Below are 19,513 nucleotides of genomic sequence, written 5' to 3' on the forward strand. Positions count from 1 at the left end.
CGAATATTAAAATAACTTTGCCATTGCCTATTTAATCCGAATCAATTTTGCTACGAATGTCAATAACTGCGGAGCCGAGTAATCGAATGAGATTTTCGTAAACAATTCAAATGCCCTTGTTATTTCCCTATTTATTTGTACGTCAACCGAGGCGATCGTAATTAGCAATATGCACATTAAATATGCTAATCGGAGTTCGCAGATTCCTGTGAATAATTTCATTGATCGGCAATACTAATTGATTTTCGGAATGGAATTCATCCGAGCGTTACGACTGAGCTTCTGACGAGCTGTACGTTGAAACTGCGCGTACTCGCCCACCTCGTTTCCGTTTATTTGTAACCCCGACTTAATGAAAAATATGAAATTGAGTTGTCGGAATAAAAAATGTACAATCGAAAATGGGGTCGAGAGTTTCCCGGATTTCTCCTCATTACAAATGACCGAATAATTATCATACACTCCAGCTTTTTAAATTCGACATTTAAACACAAAATCCCTGAAGGGCAGAAGTTCGTCGAGATACGCGGGGATGCTCTATATGCAGGACTGTGCGGTTTTATAATTCGTGCCTGGCTTTCCCAACAGGATTCAATTTCGCAAACTTTAATCGGGTTATTCTGTCCGGCCTCGGGATGGTCACCGGTAGTAAAACCAATATATTCTAAACACACACGAACGTACTCGCGATGCACGCATACACAGAAGCCTCGTGGACGTCGTGCGTGCGTACAGGTCTATGTTTGCGAGTGTATAAAACTGCCTTTTTCGATCTCTTAAATCACTAGGAAGTAACCATATAAACCGGGACGATCGTTTAACCCGGAATTCCACGGTTAATGAGATAAGTTGCTTGATGGAAGGGGGAAGTTTAACACGGTGGCATTGAATCGCGTGTTCCGCAGCAGTTCAAAGGCAGGCTCTAGAGAAAAGAGCAGGAAAATTGGGAAAGAGGAAAATGAAAATGGGGAGAGTGCGAGGGAGATCGAAGTTGTAATTAGGGTCAAGCGGTGTGGGAGGGAGTCACGACGTGGCTATGAAATCGTATTAACCGTATTAATAATCCTGGTATTTCGTGGTCAACGGAAAACTCGGGAATAGCTGTGTGCACTGAGCCCTTTGCTGCCTCCAGGGTATTTTATTGCATGGGGAAGAGCGAACTTTATTCTGATGGAAATGATGATTGTTTTATGACTGATAAATTTCTATCGAACCCTTTCCATTTCGATTCCTTTTAACGTCATGAACTTACCCCGAGTTCTTGCAATACACGGAGTCGCTCGGAATTGTTAGCATGGCGAAGGAAAGATCTCAGAGCGTTGCGCTCGAACGGCTGCCTCTTGTCTAGCTTTCGTAGTAAATCACCGGGAGCCTCGAACTCGGAATATTCCTCGTCGAAACTCGTATCGTCACGCACGAGTGGCTTAACAAAAACAAGAAGTTCTCATCATTTCAACTGGAGTCGTTAAATCGAACGATTAATTTCGTAATGCCTCACAGCATTTCATTTATATTTCATTTCGTTATCGTATTAAGTTTCAAGACATTTATCGACCTCTTTGCAATCAACTTATTCCCAAAGTCGAATCTTTTTAGCACGAGAATTCAAAGATTTTCGACGTTTTTAATTGATTTTTAATGCGTGTGCAAATTTACTTTTGACATCGAGCGTCAAACTTGGCTGATATCGACGTGGAAAATCACGTTGCAAAATCCCATTCGTTAATGCGGAAGCAACGAGAGCAGAGACAGCTTTAAAAACGCTTCCCTTTTTATGATACCGCGCGAACTTCAAGTTTTGAACTCGTTAATGCGGTTTTTAGTACAGCGAACAAGAATACGAAAAGTAAGGAAAAACAAAAGAATGCGTGTTGGCGAAAGTAGAAAACTCGGATCTCACCTCGTATCGATCGGCGTCCCTCGAAAAAATCGGTAATTCGTATCTCGTTTCGGTTTTTGTGTCATCGTCAAGACGGTTGAGAATGTCGATGTCGGAGGCGAGTGTCTTTGGCAGAGATAGCTGTGTTTCGTTTCCATTGAGAATCTCTTTTTGCGAGCTGAGCTCTTTCTTCACGGTCGGTACGCGTTTAACCTTTGTGCCAAGTTCTGAATTCCCACTGACGAGTTTTTCCCCAAGCAGCACGGACGCAGCCTTTTGTTTGTAGCTCAGAAGTTCGGCCACCTGCTGACGTACAAAAGTTTGTTTTCTCTTTCTCTATTTTACGAGGTATCCGCACGGGGTGCGCGCTCCTCATTCCCATCTCTCCACAAATTCACCGTTCTCGCTCGGTACAGTTTCGAGCTTGAAAATAAGCCTCGGTTTTCAGCATGAAAGACGGAACGAAAAGAGAAAAGACTGAGGCTGAGGCGTAACTTTTTCTGTGCAGATACTCCCGAAAATTCTGCCCTCAGACTTTACTACATCGTATAACACTATTTTCTTATTTATATACATTTATATACACGTAACCGTCCTCCGAAACAACTGTACATAAACTTTCGTGGGACTGTTCCCCTGAAAAACTTTTTACTCTTGCGTATGTGTATTATATTTATTTAACGAATTCCTTTGCAATATTTTCTATTTTTTCGTCTCCCAGTCTCGGTTCATCGAAATAAATATATCGAAAAGCCTCAAACGTGTGATACGATTGTAGGACTTCAATTTCACAGAACGAAGAAAGTGCGCGCAGTTTATTCTGATCAGTGGGACTCGAAAATTGGCATTCCGAAGTTTGGTCAAAGGGTTTTTAATGATTTTACCTCCTCATCATCGTCGGCCACTGATCCTTTTGAAAGTGAGCTTTCATAGAACATAAATCCGTCGGTGTTCTTACGGGGATCAGAACTCGTCGGTGCAAAGCTTTGATTCTTGCTGACCAAACTTGTCGGATGGGTAGCATTCGATATTCCGTTTCTTCTCTGGTCCTTCGCCATGGCCTCATGAGACTCGGCGATTTCCCTGAGTTCATCCTCGTACTCGTCCACCTCAGCGTCACTCTCATCCGTCTCTTCGTCCTCGGGCTCATCCTCTCCGTCCCCTTGCTCATCCTCCTCTCCGTTATATTCATCCCAAGACACGTCTTTCGCTTTTACGCTCTCGAGCTCATGGACCTTTGGGGATAAATGTTCTCTCTCTCTCGCCCCCAAGCCTGTCACGTTAAGCGTATTATTCGCACTCCTCGGCGTCGCTAAAAAAGTTTGCTGCAGACAGGATAAAAAAATTGCATGCTTCCGTGTACTTGAAAAATAAATAAGCAAATAAGTACATAAGAGAATGAAACGAAGTTATAAAATCCGGAGTCGTCGTCTCGCTCTCTTACCGCTGATGCTTCCAACGATGCTTGCTTCGTGTTGCTGCCAACTGGAAGCAAAAAACAATAAATACGAAATTAATTAAGCACCGTATTGAGTCAGCTCTTTAGAAGAATTGTTGAATCAGTATTTCGTATATATTTACAGTCAATTAAAAAAATGAAATAATTCGACGACGTGACACGTCCAATATATCGAGGTTTCAATAATAAACTTTTTCCATTTGTTTCTGCTTCGAATATAATTTAGTTTTTAAGAATTTTTGAAATTTACGCTAAGAAAGTGCAATTTTTAGTCGCCCACGACATCTGTTCTGCGCAAGGAAGAAGATGAATTAATTTCGCAGTGGCTGATTTGTGGAATTCGTTGAGCCAGTTTCCCTCGTTTTCAACTTTCTTTTCGTCCTGGCATTATTTCGCATTCTGTTGTTTTCGTGAGAAAAAAACCTTCATTTAATTGTTCTCGCACCGGGAAATTTTATTCGCGAATCGAATTCCTTTATTTTTCAACGAGCATCGGTTAGTAAAGGCATTCTCACACGTTCTATTAAAACAGGAATATACGACGTATTGCACTGGATTCTGAGACAAGTGGAAGAGAATGCGAGTAGAATTCGCTTCCGCTCGTTCGCCCGGTATAGGCAATCGATTGCCAATACCTGTCGAGGGTCCGCGACATCTTCAATACCTCGCTTTGAGAGCGGAAAACCGCGTTTGCGTCTCTTTTATTATCGCATCCTCGTGCGGAATATACTCAAAATTTAATCACATGACGAGTATTTTACTGCAAAGAGTGCATTTGCCCCCGCAGTTTTCAAGTATTTCGAAGGTGATGCTAGCCAGATTGCCCGAGTTTTTTTTTCATAAACAGTTTTGCATCGTCTCCTTAAAAACTGGCGTACATTTCGAAGATCCCGCAAGAAGATTCGTCTTAGCCCTTAGTGTGTATCTGGGGTCAGGTTGACCCCAAAATTTTTTTCTCACATGAATAGCATTTACAGATGAGCATCTCACAAGTAAAACCCCCAATATTAAGAAATCGTTGTCCCCTCTCTAAAAGTAGGGTGCATAGCCACTTGATACTCCAAAATAAATACACTTTTCGGAACGGTTGCAAAGTGGACTATTTTTCCCTTGAAGCATGGACCCTTGTCTGTAAAACTCTGTAAGGATTTTTTTCAAAACTCAAAATTTAATTTTTCACGAGAGATTTAACCGAAAAAGTGCTTTTTACGCGCACCATCAACTTTGAGCACGTTTTTGAACAATGAATAAAGATTTTTTTGGAAATCCGACTTTGCAGCCTCAAAGTTGGATCGATTCACTGCAAAAAGTGACTAAACCTTTTATTCCGAAAAGCGCATAGTTACCGAGATATTCGATGTCAAAAATGACCTGGGATTGAAGTGACCCCATGTGCACGAAATGTCTCGCTGTGAAGGTGTGCTCGCTAAGGGTTAAAAACCCACATTTTCGGAGGCGTTAACGAATTTAAAACTGCCGGAAACATTTCCAGATTGCCAGAATGAATCTATCGTCTGCTGCAGCTTAAAGTTTCTACCCCAGAAAGCATTCCAGTCAACAATTGTGGGGCCAGTCGAAACCGAATTTCCGCTTCGTTCTCATTGGGAGAATAGAATCGAATGAAATCTAAGGGATCCGGTGTTGTGTGCGGGCCGATTAATGTACACACGCGTCAACAAAACTTCGAAAATTGGGCGTGGAGAGAAGGTGAGTGAGAATTTCAATTCTATTCTGTCTCATTAAGGGAGCGTATGCCAAAGTGGCTTTAATCATCGTCGCGTGTGAAGGCTATGGGCGAACCAGGGTCCCTAGTAATCAGATTCACTCGAGTTTCACCGTGTACTTTCTCTGTGTGTTGGTCATATACAACGCACACACACACACATTATGTACACAAACGTATATATGTAATCGACAGAAGAGGGTAGAGTTACGGTATGCGTTTCTATGTACTTCGAGCAGCAATGGAAAAGCACAGAGAGGCCACGAACTCCAAGTGCTCGAGAACGACGATGGCGTCGACGTTGACAACTAGAGGAGTAAAGTGAAGGTGCATTGTACGCGTTTATCGAGTACACCGGTGATCGACATCAAAGCTCTCAGTGAATTATTTAGAGCATTGTCGATATATCGACGATAAGTTGTCCAGCCACTCTTTCTCTTCTATTACTTTCGTATACTCCAGCATTCTATCTTTTCGTGTTAAATCACATTAAATATATATTCTTTTCCGGCGCTCCGACAAAAGGACGCCTCTCGCCGTCCAATTTCCCGCTTCATTGTTGCACGAGCTTTCAGCGAAACAGCGAATCTCGAGAACGTATTCTACTCTGAATATTTGCTGTAAATAACTGAATCCTTCGAAGGGGAATCGCGTGCCTCGCAGTAGTACAATCAGTGTCTGCTCGGACAGCTTCGGTTCCTTTTGGTTTTTGACTTTGAGAATTTTCTCTGACGTTGTTCCAACGATTTCGGTTAATGCTGCAGTTCATGCTCTCCGGTTTTATCGAATGCCACGTATTTTTTGATAATCTTTTATGCAAAAAGTATTCGATTTTAGCACACTCAAAACGGAAAGTACGTCTTTCGCGTTGCAGTGAAGAAATGCTTCTGTATGTGAATTAATAACAATTCACCGTCGTACAGCTCTCTAAACGACTCGGACCGCGGAATCGTAAAAAAAAGCAAGAAAAACTCGGCTCGCATGAAATATCAGAGCTCTATTTGTCTTTCATAACCAGAGATTAAAACGTATCATTTGTGCTCCATCCCGTGCGTGTTTCAGGAAGAAAAATCAACGGGAGCTCTCGTCCATGAGTTATGACGCGTATGACTTGAGGCTACAGAAACTTTATGAATATTATGCTTGAAGGAATGAATATACACGCGAAGAGCGATTCGCGGGAGTTTTAAGCAGTAAAAGTCCGGGTGAGGTCAGACTGTCTACACGATCGTGATATAACTCAGTAGAAATAGATGCGGACCAATGTCACTGATCCCCACAGCTATACGAAATGAAATTCTATGTATAAACCGGGGAGCAAGACTCGTTCATTTTATTTCTATCAGTTCAAATTAGAGGAGATTGGTTTTCCTGAGGGTCAGTTGGTTGGATGGATACGGTGATCCGATGAATAAAATGTCGAGGAAAATCTACTTAACCGAATTACTAGTGGCGCTGATAAAAATCTTCTCGAAAGTCGATCATTTTCTCGAGGAAATTGCGTCATTTTCGATAGAATATATTGACGATGATGCGATGATTCTTGTGCTTTGGCCGAAACCCAAAGAAAGTATTGATCCTGATTATATCAATTCTGACAATTTGCCCGAACCGGATTTTCACGGTACGATTGAATAATTTTGGATTTTTCTTCATTTTATAAAAACGAATTTTGTTAATGGAGTCGATCGAGCACAGGAAATTCCATGATTGAAATCGAACTATCGGGCTTAATTGGTTTCTGTCTTTGAAATATTAATACAGGTTATGCAGATACCCGAGACGAGTCGTATATTTTAGAAAGAATTCGTACCAGCGTCATCTCAAGGCCGCAAAACTTGGGCCAACGAGAGCGAAGGGTTGATTAAAGAGCGATCCCTTCGTAAGGGCACAGGGCTGGGTGAAATTCAACCCGGAAATTTTCATAAGGGTATCCCTAACTCTGGTCAAATAGTACAAAGTTGGGAATTTTGTGATTTTGTGTTGGGAAGTTGGAAATTTTCATAAGGGTATCCCTAACTCTGGTCAAATAGTACAAAGTTGGGAATTTTGTGAATTCGATTATAATGTTTTGCAACATAAAGTTTGCTGACCAAGTGTAGTTAAATATATTCAGAAATAGTACGCTTTCGAATATGATTGGGTACTATCATTTCGTAATTTCGAGTATCGTTTTTCCTGTATAACTTTATAAAATTTATAGAAACATCTGTGCAGAGGAAAAATTTACTTGTCACTGATAAAGAACAATGAAAACGTACGTTTGTTGATGCTGGCTATAAAGACGGTGCTTCGAAAAATAAAATTCCCTCTGTCTTATTCACCGGAATTTTGTAGTGTCCTTTCATTCGAGACGTTACAGTGCGATTTCTTATTTCAACGACGTCCCGTTGTATTTTTTTTCCTCTCGTAAATTGCTCCGGCTGTTTTATTTATATTTTTTTCTTACGTTTTATTTTTCTTCCACTTCACCCTGTCTCTGAGTCTGGGCAAAATATCTGTATATTCGTACTAACTTGGATGCTGCACGCGCTCGCAGGCCGTTAAGGACTTTTTGTTGTCGTGCATTAAACTTATTTAAAAAGTCCCTCGCTCCGAAGAAGTATATTTATGGGCCATTCCAGGACATATCGACAAGCTTCGCTTTAATGTTTTTCTTTTTTTCGCACGCTTCGAAGCGGCAAGAAAAAGCACTTCGTCCTCGTATTCAAATTCTACTGAGTTCAAAAATTCGTCGCATTCGGTCGAATCTTTTTTTCATGCGAAAACCGCTCTCGCTGTGTAGTGAAAGGATTCGTACCGTAAAAATCAACTTGAAATATATATTTTTTTTTCATCGACGTCAAACGAGAAATTTAAGTAAAAATACCAGTGAAAAAATTCATATGGAAACTCGGACACGCCAATAACGAATTTTTTTCGACTATCACGGTGAACTGCAGATTTTAATGACAGAAAAAAATAGCAGCGTACGTGCTGGTTACTCTTGTTCCCGTGTGGTGTGTCCTATTTCAAGAAATTATACGAATTGTGCGAGAAGGCTGAGAACGAAACAAAATGAATTTAATAAATAATTTTTTCCTCGAGCGGAGAAAAGCTCTCGCGTGAAGCGTTTCGTTCCGCAGGCAAGCAAGAATGAATGAACTATTTGAGAAGATTTTTCTACAGTGGAATTCCATGTACACGTTTCGCGTCACGTATCGTAGGAAATTCGGGCCGGGCGATGTAGAGGGTCGGGTGAGTTTAAATTAACCGTCGTAATTTCTCGTAAGAGAGGAAGAAAAGTCGAGAAAACAACAACGATCGTGGTTCAATTAGGATGAAACGGTGCCCAGACGCTCTCCTTCGGTCGGGTCCTCTCGACAGCACGTACTTTTTGTGCACGGCTCCAAGCAGCTGGCTCAAACCGGGCCAATTTATCAGCCCGAGCAGAGCATGAGCGATCCAAATAGAGATCGGAAATAGTGAGAAAAAGAAAAGATGCTGCGCGAAGGAGGAACACGTGGTATCGCAAAATCGCGAGAGCACGGTTACACACGAGAAAATAAGAGTGAAACTAAATGAGATTAGAAGAAAGAGAGGGCGAGTGAACAAAGTGTCGTTTTTTGGGGTATTATTATTATTATTTTTTTTTTACTCGCTACAAGGGTCTGAAGCTTTTGAGGGTTTTATACGCTCGGCGAGTTCTCGAGCCATGAGCAAGTCTTCCCTCGATCCCCCATGTACCCCGAGCCTTTATATACTTTCTCTCAGCTTCCCTCTCTTCCTCTCCTTCCCCTCTCCTCACCGTCTCTACTTTCTACAGGGTAGCCAAAAAAACTGGAACAAATGACCAGGGCTAGATGGATTACGAAGTGCTGAAGATAAAAGTGCCAAGTTATCGGCCTGTTCGAAGCACCTTTAATGAATTATTCTCACGGAATTGGACCTCGCCGATCTCGGAGACGAACGATGAAAAATGGGTGCGACAAAAGTCGACCGCAGCAGCTGTCGTGGAGTATACGGTTTACCGACTCGAGGCTTTCGTCCATCACACGTCAATAATTAATGAATTTTTCATCGATGGAACCTCCGAAAGGGGAAATCCTCGGGGACTTTTTCCTTCACTATTTTCCGAGGTAAACTCAACTCTCTCAACTTTGGAGCCACCTCATCCAAGGCGCCCCTTATATGCACACCTATTTATATACACCTTTTGGATTGCCTCTCTCTCCCTTGCCCTCTCGCTGTCTTTCTCTTGACTGTGTTGCTAGGTGGAGAGACGAGAGAGCGCTCGCAGGCCTCTAAGTACGTTTGCAATGTGTACGTGACCAGTATATGAAGGAACGTTGAAGCGAGGCAAAAGCCCAGCCACACACCGGGAAACAGGATCGGCAAGACTTATCGAGTCGAATATTGGGCGTAATGCATCGTATCGCGAGCGTTGCAATTTTTCGATATTTCATCCGCGCGGCATATACACTATACAAGCGTCGCATGTGCAGCGCGGTATACGAGAGAAAAAAGGATGCTGCACGAAATTTCGGTGAAAGCCGAAAGCGAATTCCTTGCGAGGCACAGCTTACATATTTCTTACTCTTCGTACATGTTTATGGGAATAGATTTTATTATGAATATATAAAAATGTATTCAATTTTATTCGATTGATTATACTTAGCTTTATCGGCGATTCGAAAAGCTGATTGGTATAGAGGAAAAATACTTTTTACTGCCTAACTTTTTTCTGACTACTATGTACCGTTGCAATAAAAATTCCTTTGGATAAATATTCTCGTCGATGGAGAGTAAAAACACTCGCGTTTCGTCCACTGTTTTATTGGAGGCTACATTTTTCGATGGAATCGCCAAATATTGAATTCTATCGATCGCTGCAAAGGTCAATTTATCTCCGAAAATATTTAATACTCTCATTTTTATTCCGAATAGGAAAAACCATGAGAATGAAACTCAGAATTAAATATTCGACAATTGAATAGCGCCATGAGGAGTTTAAACTTGATTTCCCGGAGTAAAGATCGATCGTAAAGATTAAAAACTGGGGCAACCCCCCGCGACTGCAGAACTTTGGCGCGCTACTAAAATCACCAACGGAAGTACCGAGGATCAGCAAATCCAATCTAACAGCCGTAGCACGATCGACCATACAGAAGCAAACTGTATCCATCGACCATCCGGTCCATATCGGTTAATAAACCGGATGGCCTGTACGAGAGGTCTGCCAGAAGGTTGATCGACCACAAAAAATACCTCGAAAACCCAGTTTTTAGGATCGTTCATTTGCGGAGCTTTCGTTTATTGAGTTATTTTTATATCTACACGAATATCCTATAGCGAAAAAAAGTGATTTCTTTTTTGAACGTATCATTTTTTTACTAGCAACATTCGATAAAGCTCGGTTTTACTTCGTTTCTCTGATACGGTAAATACGAACGTAGCCGTATTTACTTAAAAACCAAATATGCCAAGTTTTGGCATGAACAACACGATATATCACATGCAACATCATGCAGGACGATTACTATCGTATAATAGAATGTACGAAGTATACGATTCGGGAGCTTGCGTCGTGAGTTTGGCGAAACATACGCGTGCACACTTCCACGAGAAACAACATAACGAACTTCCTGTTGCCGACTATTTTACAGGTAAAACATTCGGGCAATATGACGTACCTCAGAGTTTCTGTTGCATCTACCAAACTTGGATGCATATTTTCACATCGAACTGGGTACACCGATGCTGAAAGTTGGAGCCAACAGAGATGGAGCCCTGCAACGAGCAACCGTTCTACTGGGTGGGACCAAATTTCAACATTCACTGACTTTCCCCTTTTATTTTATTCGCGTACGATTTCAAACAGCCACAAGGCCAAAATTTTCATTTTTTTCGAATTATTATTTTATCATAACTCTGCACTCATATTCACCGATAAACGGTGACGATTATGTCATTCGCGATAAGCTTCCAGTTTATTTCTTCAAAGTTTCATTTCGATTGAAGCATTTTTACGAAAGTCGAAGTGATAATAATCGTGGGATTATTATAGAAATGAGGCGAACGCGGAAATGGGTACTCGACTGGTGAGTGGTTTTGGCAATTATCCCGGGCTGGAATACTCATGGAACTTGAGATCTCTGATGAGCAACGAGATACAGTGAAGTAGAGACGCGCGTGATACGTGCAAGCGAGGAGGTGGATTCGTAAAAATTCGAATAAATGAACGCAGTAATATTTTAAATGTGGAAAAATCCAGAATGTTGTTCTGTTTTCGTATTTTTTCATCGTTTCAGAATGCTCCGTTGTGTTTACCATGCTTCAAATTTCGTCGGAACGAGTCGCGATACTCGGAACGGAGAAAAAGTTTACGGTTGTTCGCAAAATGTAGGAAAATTTATGTGTTTTTCCTCCGCGTACCATTCACGCTGATTGTATCATTTTGGGTGTAAATTATTCCACCGGCGTGAGTGATAGGTAACCAGGATGATTGACGGGTTCCCTCAATAATGCAGCTACGACGACGACCACACGTTTGTACGTTCACTTATTCCGCTAGAGTAAATTTTTATCAACGAAAATCGAACGTAAACACACAAAAATTGGGTGACAAGCAAGTAAACAAGTTTGTCAGCCAATGACAGCCCACTAAAAGTCGTTTTCGAATGCATTGGAGAAAGATTTTATGGGGTTTTCTTGGGGATTCAGGAGAGAATATTCGTTGCTCGAAATGCCTCGTCGTGCTTTCGAACTTTGGCAATTTCGTTGGAAAACGGACGGTCCGATCGCAATTTCGTTCGCGGCTAGAGCTCAGGGTGACTACCAGAATAGGATAAAAAGAGGAAAAGAGGGAGAATGCATTCGTATACATATGTATGCGTCCGCGTATATATAATCAGAATGCAAGCCGAGGGAAGCATCGGAGGGTGATGTGGTTTGTAGAATAAACGATAGAGAGGCCAATTAATAAAAGCGTTCGATGGTCGCGGTGGAAATGTCCGACTGGTGGCTAACGTGCATCGCGTAACCTGTGAAATATTGGGATTTGGCCGATTGCTCTCAGAGTTTTGCAGCGAAACAAAAAAAAAAAACCTTCCAAACAAAAATAATGAAAGCAAAAGCATTACGAAAGATAAAAAGAAGGGAAGAAATGAGACGAAAAAGTGTTGGACGAGCGGGCGAATAACGATCGTCCGGTTGTACAACGCATGAATGGATGAAGCTCAAGTTAGGAAAGTTGTAGCGCAAAAAAAAACATCGATGTGTACAGAGTCAGGCACATTTGGAAAATTGAAAGGAAAATTCTCCATTGAAATAAACCGGAGCCCGGCATTGATTCCAGCCACCAAAAAAAAAGTTTGAAGAGTCATTCTAAAATCATTATCCAAAGTTTGAAGTTTACGAATTTGTAAAAACCACGTACAGTGACGTTCCTCAGCCTCAATTTCGTTATCGCGCGGTTTACTGATGTAAGTTGGAAAGCTGGTCCGGAAGGCCCCAGGAGGACCAAACAGGCGGAGAGAGGTCGAAGAGAACGCGGCTGAATGTATAACTCGTTAGACCTATACGCAAATTAGTCTGAATCGTAGTGGGCGTTCGGTGGAACTCTTGAATGTCTCGTTGGTGCTCAACGACTCAAATACATTCGAGAGAGCGAGAGCAATTCGTCGAACGAAACTCTCTTAGATAAAGAGGTATATTGCAACGTAGTAAAGTCTTGTTTGTCTATCCGAATACCTTGCGCGACCTCTAACCAGACGAGGTTTGACTAGAGTCAAGCACATCGTACGATGGATACATAAAATCTACAAGCATACATAGCTCGGCGATAAAACACTTGCCCAAGAGTTACGTTGCTGTACAGTGGTGTGCAAAAGTTGTGAACCACTTTTCAATGATAAGTTGATTGATAAGTGGCTTGAAACTTTTGCACGTGGCTCTCTACCGACATCACGGAGTGCCTCGCGTCGTTAAGAGCCGTCGGCTTTTATCCTCAGACATAGAAGTGCACGGTAAAATGTGAACGAGCATATTTCAGTCAAAAGTTGTCTGCCACGGAGGGATGGAAGTTTATTCGTAGGTCAAATTGAAGCTGCTAATAAATCGAAATTCTTGTTCCACGTCACACGTTGAGAACCGTGAACGAAGACTCCGACACGCTTGGAAAAAGGGTTTCCGAGGCTGCGTGTGACGCGTCCTGTACATGCGCCGAACCGCGCGCCTGAAGATACGAGATAATCGAGAACCTAAGCTCCGGCCTCCATCGTGGAACAATAAATGGTCTCGAGGCGAACGGAGCAGCTCTTCCGCTCGAGGAATATTCATGAATTCTTGACCCGATGGCTATGCCAAACCAATTGCGGAATCCAATAAAGTTCCGAGGCCAGCTTCCCGACGTTCAGCCACTGAATCTCCACTCGCAAACGTGTATCAGACTTCGAGTGTGCACTGATACAGAGTATGCACTCATCCCAAGTTTCCAAAGCGATGCGTTAACGCTCCAAGATCACACCAACACTCGGAGGTTAAATGATGCTACTAAGGGGCTCTGGAGATAGACTCGAAAAATCCGTAGTTTGATGACCGACAAATATTTTGCAACTTTACCCAAGTCCCAAATGTTTTCAGTATTGAAAAAATCAAACGTTTCAAATAAACTCATGAGCTCGTTAATTTTTCACTTGAAAAACTTCGTGCTTTCTGGAAAAACGAATTGAAGTATAAGTTGTGCTTCCGCAACTCCTGTGTGGAGCGAGATATTTTCTTCGAAATGCACGAAATTATATTCGTGCAGCAGAAGCGTGTTGACGGTTGCGTGCACACAAACTTAAACACCCGCGTATTCGAACTTGCTTTATACATAACAGTATTTGTGGAAGCGAAGTAATATTTCTATGATGCAGATAATATGTGCCTTAAACCACCAAGTGCAAGCTCAAATTTCCGTATTCTTCTTGGGCCATGTGACATCCATAAACGTATATTTGCTTTGCGTACGTATATGTGCTATATAAGATTGTATAGAGGTTCCGGTGCCGAAGATATATTATGTGATGTGCACGTAGCTCGAGCTTATATGCGAGCACATTCGTGCCATGTTTAGTAATTCGAGCAAACAATTTTGTCGCAGTTATCTTCTCGAGAATATGTCCCTCCGTATCTGCTGGAGAGGCGAGGAGGCCCTCGCTCGGTACATCTGCGCAGGGGTTCGTAGTCTTTGACTGTCAACGAGCAAAATAGCGTGAGCCAGGCAATGCCGAGGCGTAATTCGACGGGCTTTACGCCCCTTCGCTTGCCAAGGGCGAGTGTGCATGTATGAGTTTTGTCCTTAGATATGCGCGCACAGCTTTGTGAGATCGACTTTATATTCCTGTGCGGTGCTTTTATCAGGAGCGGGTACATGACAACACAAAACCTTGGGACTCCCTATTACGCTTGCCTGCTCGACGTTCCGTGGATCCCTTGCTCCGAGAGACTCGCATATGCTACCGTGTCTCCTCCAACAGTCCTCACACGATTTCGCATATTGAAGTGTGCGAGCTCGCTTTATTAAAAATGTTTTACACGTACGTTCCGAGCGGAATAAATTTAATGGGATGGGAAATTCCGTGCTCGCGTTTCGACGCGCATATGTGGAACCGTTCAGTGAGCTTTGAGACGTTTTAATCACTGGAAACGGTTCATTCTTAACAGTGGTTTGAGTTGATCGAGCAAAATTCGAGTCATGGAACTGGGACGGTTGAATTGCATTTATTGATTTGTATACAGGGGCGATCGTGGCACGTCGCACTCTACGCACTTTGCTCCTCTTTCGTTTACTTGGAAGATTATTGCCGAGCCATCCGCCCCGGGGACCGGGCACCCATTGCTGTCGCGCGGGGTTTCATTTCTTGCGGAATTATTTAATAATTATGATGATTAAAGCTCCCGAGAGTTCGTAGCGATAAAGGATATTTTGTCGAGTGAAAATTTTCGGCTGAGAAATACCGAATGGAGATAGAGGTCGAGAACTTTGGATACGCATGGTTCTCTCGGCCAGTATTTTTTCACCCGTTATATGCAATGTTTACGAGCATAGTGTAATGTTTCGAGGGTCGCACAAAAAAGGGGGTTGAAAGCTCGGGAGAGAAATAGAGAGGGAATATGAATAGTGGAAGAGGAGGGAGCGGGAGGGAAGGCGGAGAGGAGCGAGAGAGCGGACGCTGCGATAACACTGTGGAGCTTATTTCTCCATGGTTCTGCCCGTTATCTCACTTGGCTATGTTCCACCCGAGGCCGTGTTTCCTCCGCTATGCCCTCCCCCCTTTCCACGAGGGTCCCGTTATTGTGCGCTAATAGCCCCTCCGCGTACCGGCAATTACATGTGCTATAATAATATTAATCGTTTTAGCTTTTCCTAAAGCTCCTCTGCACCCAATAGAATATACAAATTTACTCCACATCCCGTGATATTCAACGCGTTATACTCGCTAATCTGTTTATCGGAATATTTATATAATCGAATAAATAACTTTTATTTATTATGTTACCGTAAGTATTGACGGCAGCAGGAAGCCAAACAGACAGAGTTAATAATCGTTCGTACGAAAAACGAGGACGTCTTTTTGTCGGTGTGAAATATTGCTGGTTCTCCATGAATGTTGATACTAACTGGATTAATGCTTCCCCAAAATTTTGTCCCTGCGTTAATTCATCAGCAGATACAACGGAAATGATCCGCTGTAATTGACAACTTGATAAATAACTTAATCGCTCTCTCTCTTTTCATCTCTTCCGTGTTAATCATCGTCAACATCATCCCACGCTCGATTCATCATCGAGCCCTTTTGGGAATGTCTCTGAGAGAAGATAATGCAATAAAAGTTGGGTGTCTCGTAGTTCTCAACGCTTTCCCACGCGCTCATCCATATTGCGAAAGTACCGCGCGCGGCTAACCAGCTTTAGGGCACGTTCGTAAAGTTCCTTTTTACAGGTAAATTTTATCGGTGCATTCTCGTAAATTCATATCAGTATAGAGTCAAATGGAAGAGAATTTATTCATTGGAAGATTCGAAGCACGTCGTTTTGGTGTGTGATATAAAAAGTACAGCCGAGCTCAAGTAATCGACGATTATCGTCGCGATAGTTGTTCGTCGGATCTTGTTGTACCACGATTTTCCGAATTAATCCAACTTCATCGTAATCCATCGCACTCGTTAGTTCGCAAAATGTCACTATTCCTTTGAGCGATTGAGCAATACGTTTTGCTTTCAATTACGAACATCAAAGATACCGAATCCTGAAAATTTCATTGAAAAGAATCGACGAAACTCTAGACACTTCGCTGATGGAGGGCGTTACAGCGAATCAATTGATCGATCGCGTGTCACGAACAGGTAAATAATTCATTACTGAAAAAGCTGAGAAATATACAAAAAAAGAGGACCTTCGTGAGGATCACAACCACGCAAAAGTCCACTCATTTTCACCGGTTCAATTTTGACAGTGACTGTTTCACGTTCATTGACAAAAAGGGCTTGAAAAACTCAACATAAAAAAGGAGTTGTCTCGAAAATCGTCGAATACAATCTGTAAAAGGACAAAAAATCGGTGAAGGGCGATTTCAGTGAAGTGTACGCAGAGTACACACAGGAGATCCGTTGCGAACGACGCATCGAGTCGACCCTGTGCATGGCTATTGTAGCGTTACAGTAGCAGCTCGATCAAACGAAATTCCATGAGAAAAAAGCGTTCTTTTATCTGCGGAATTGAATTTTCGTATAAAATCATTTCAATTTGCACGATGCAAACCGTGTTCAGGCTTCCCGTTTTTTGCGTGTGACGAATTACTTCAAATTTGCCGGTCACTTTTTCTTGCCTCCAACATGAAAAAAAGCTCTGGTTGTCGCTCCTCGCACGCTAATTCAGAGCGCGGCGAAAGCATTTTTCGTTTTGAGACGAACGAAAGCTCTTTTCAATCCTCAACTCGTGCACACGGATCTCGCATAAATGAGACTCAACTGTACCATTTCTATAGTGTTCCCGTGGCATTGGGACTCGCAGCGGTGTTGCAGTCCTCTGATACTCGTCTACTGGAGAACCTTTCTCGTTGATCATTCGTTGCACGCCGCTTGTATGCGCCCATCCGTTACTCCCTTCGACAAATAGACTCGATCGGCTTTCGATGCACAATTGAACGGGAATCGAAAACCAGTCTCTAAATACTTTTCTACGTATACAGCCACAGTCGGGCGAACCGACGTGAGAATCCAACTTTTCAACTATTCGTTTTGTAAGGGTAAATTTGTCATATTTGAATGGTCATCAAGGACCGTTCCAATTCCTTCCATTCGAGTCCGAACTGAAGTTATTTCGAGTAAAACTTTCGTGGCTTTTAAAAATTAGAAATTACTCGGCTGAGCATATACGTTTCAGTTCACGAGCGCAGTTCTAAAGGTCTTGGTGAATAATGAGCAAGAACCAGGGCTCTTTTTTTCTATCGTAACGAAATTTGATGCTCGCAGTGTTCGAAATTTTCTCGCAGACCAACTTTATCATACTTTATGTTTCGTTATACACCATATCCTCGCACATACAGGTGAATATTTCAGTTAATGGGATCTATTTATACTGATCTCCCTCACGCTCATATTGGAGCGTTTATTTTCAGTAACGCCGAGAATAGAATTCTCCGGAGTACTTCGTTTAATAAATTTGATATTTCTCTCATTAGCAGCGCAAATAGTCTGCGCGAGAGTTCGTGGTAAAGGGAGAACTTTCGAGTAATACATTCTACAAGGCGCTCCCCGCATATCAGTTTAATCAACGTTTGTATTGGGAAAAAATTCAACTGGTCTAGCTGCGCTGTACGAGTTGAACAGACTTTCTGAAAATTTTGAAGAGTATCAGCGATTCGAGGCGCATCCATTTTTTCCTGTCAGAAAAAGAATTTTCGCCTCCGGAATAAAAACCAACGAACTTTCATTGAAATAAAGTCGAGTTTATTTTTTCAATCGAAAGAATAAAAACCTCGTATTCGCCCGATTGTGCGAGAAGATTTTTCCCTCGATTTTTACCATGACGATATAAGATTATTAAAAAATCTAGAGATCGTGAAAAATGAGAAATTTTCAAGTTCTTATCGTAAAAATAATTATATTTATAAGCTACAAGAGTTCTCGTGGTCTCGAGAATGCAGGAACCGCGAACGCGAGACGAAGCGGAGGTAGAGATAGAGAGTCGACGGAGGAATTGTCATATCGCATATATTCGAGAAATGTGAGTGCGAAATTGCGCCAATAAGCGGGTGGTATTGGATATACGACAAGCAAGCGAAACTATTTGCCACGTGGGTTAGCGCACGCGGGCGCTACAGTTGAGGAGGTGGATAACCCCAATCTCGAGAAAACGCGCGCAATAACCACAGTATGCTCCGACGACGAAGGGAATATAATTTCATTATTGGATTCTGCAGTCAAGGGGGAACGAGGGAGTAGGTAAGAGAGGCGTAGGAAGAGAGGGAATCACATAATCCCGTCGTCTCGATAGATCTGAAATTCCGCAAAGTACTGAAATCTTGTTCTCTCAAGAATTCGCAAAATTCATGTATTATTCGTTGAAATTTGCCTCAATTAATTACCGATTCGATCGAGAACAATGCCCAGCAACGATTGCACGCTTCAAGAATCAATCCGCACAATGAAAATCTCCATTTGCACACATCGCGTTTGGCTCTTTGGAATTCTTCAAAATACTTTTACTCCCAGCTGCCGGATACTGGCAATAGAAAAACAACAAAATCAATGTATATTTACCAAATGAGAATATGAAGAAGAGAATTTTTTATTACTTTATAGAATATGATGTACTTGGAATGATTTTCAAGCACTGAGCACGCGGCTCATTTGACAGAAAAATGTGAAGAAACGATGGAGAAGGAAAATTCGTGTAAGAATGTTTCAAGCAGAAACTCACTTTCGAATCGCAATGTATTCGGGGCTAGTGTGCAGCAAACGCAACATCAAAATGTATGCGCACTTGGGCATCCAGATTCAGGATTCTTAGAGGAATGGGAGAAAGCATCGAGTGCATTCCTACTGCAAATAATGTTCCACGAGGATTCATTTTGACATCCGAATGTGTATTCTTATAAATTGCCCCCACTCGCGTCTGCTTGAAACTAAAATAGGGAGCGACTCGTGCGTCCGCATGTATAATACAGGATGCTTATTCGAAAGAATTTGAATGTTTGAATTTGGTGGACGAGAAGCGAGCGAGTTAAGGAGAAAATGCGAAGCGATTGAGGTCACCGAGCTTAAGCGAGAAATTTATAAGAAGAGGTTGAAAAGGAGAGAGCGAGACTGCGAGAAGATGAAAGAGAGGAAGCGAGGGGGAAGTAAGAGAGATTGATCCTCTTCGAAGAATGTCCCAAAAGCCTCTGCGACAGTATCATGTTCGAAATGTTCCAATGTCACACATC

The 19,513-nt window shown here is 42.2% G+C and overlaps 1 protein-coding gene across 2 annotated transcripts in view; it reads right to left on the reverse strand.

Annotated features, from left to right (window-relative positions):
* The window catches only part of LOC122410055 (uncharacterized), an 82,365-nt gene that overhangs the window by 14,727 nt on the left and 48,125 nt on the right, over positions 1–19,513 (reverse strand). Inside the window, exons 2-5 of one of the 2 annotated variants that reach the window (XM_043418048.1) lie at positions 3,324–3,364; positions 2,764–3,204; positions 1,901–2,182; positions 1,253–1,423 (exon numbers count right to left, since the gene is read on the reverse strand). In XM_043418048.1, the coding sequence (XP_043273983.1) occupies positions 1,253–1,423; positions 1,901–2,182; positions 2,764–3,204; positions 3,324–3,364 (935 nt within the window). Of the gene's footprint in view, positions 1–1,252; positions 1,424–1,900; positions 2,186–2,763; positions 3,205–3,323; positions 3,365–19,513 lie in introns of both variants that reach the window. The other variant, XM_043418047.1, reaches the window with a different exon arrangement.

This window comes from Venturia canescens, chromosome 4 (assembly GCF_019457755.1).
Source record: "Venturia canescens isolate UGA chromosome 4, ASM1945775v1, whole genome shotgun sequence".
Classification (NCBI taxonomy): domain Eukaryota; kingdom Metazoa; phylum Arthropoda; class Insecta; order Hymenoptera; family Ichneumonidae; genus Venturia; species Venturia canescens.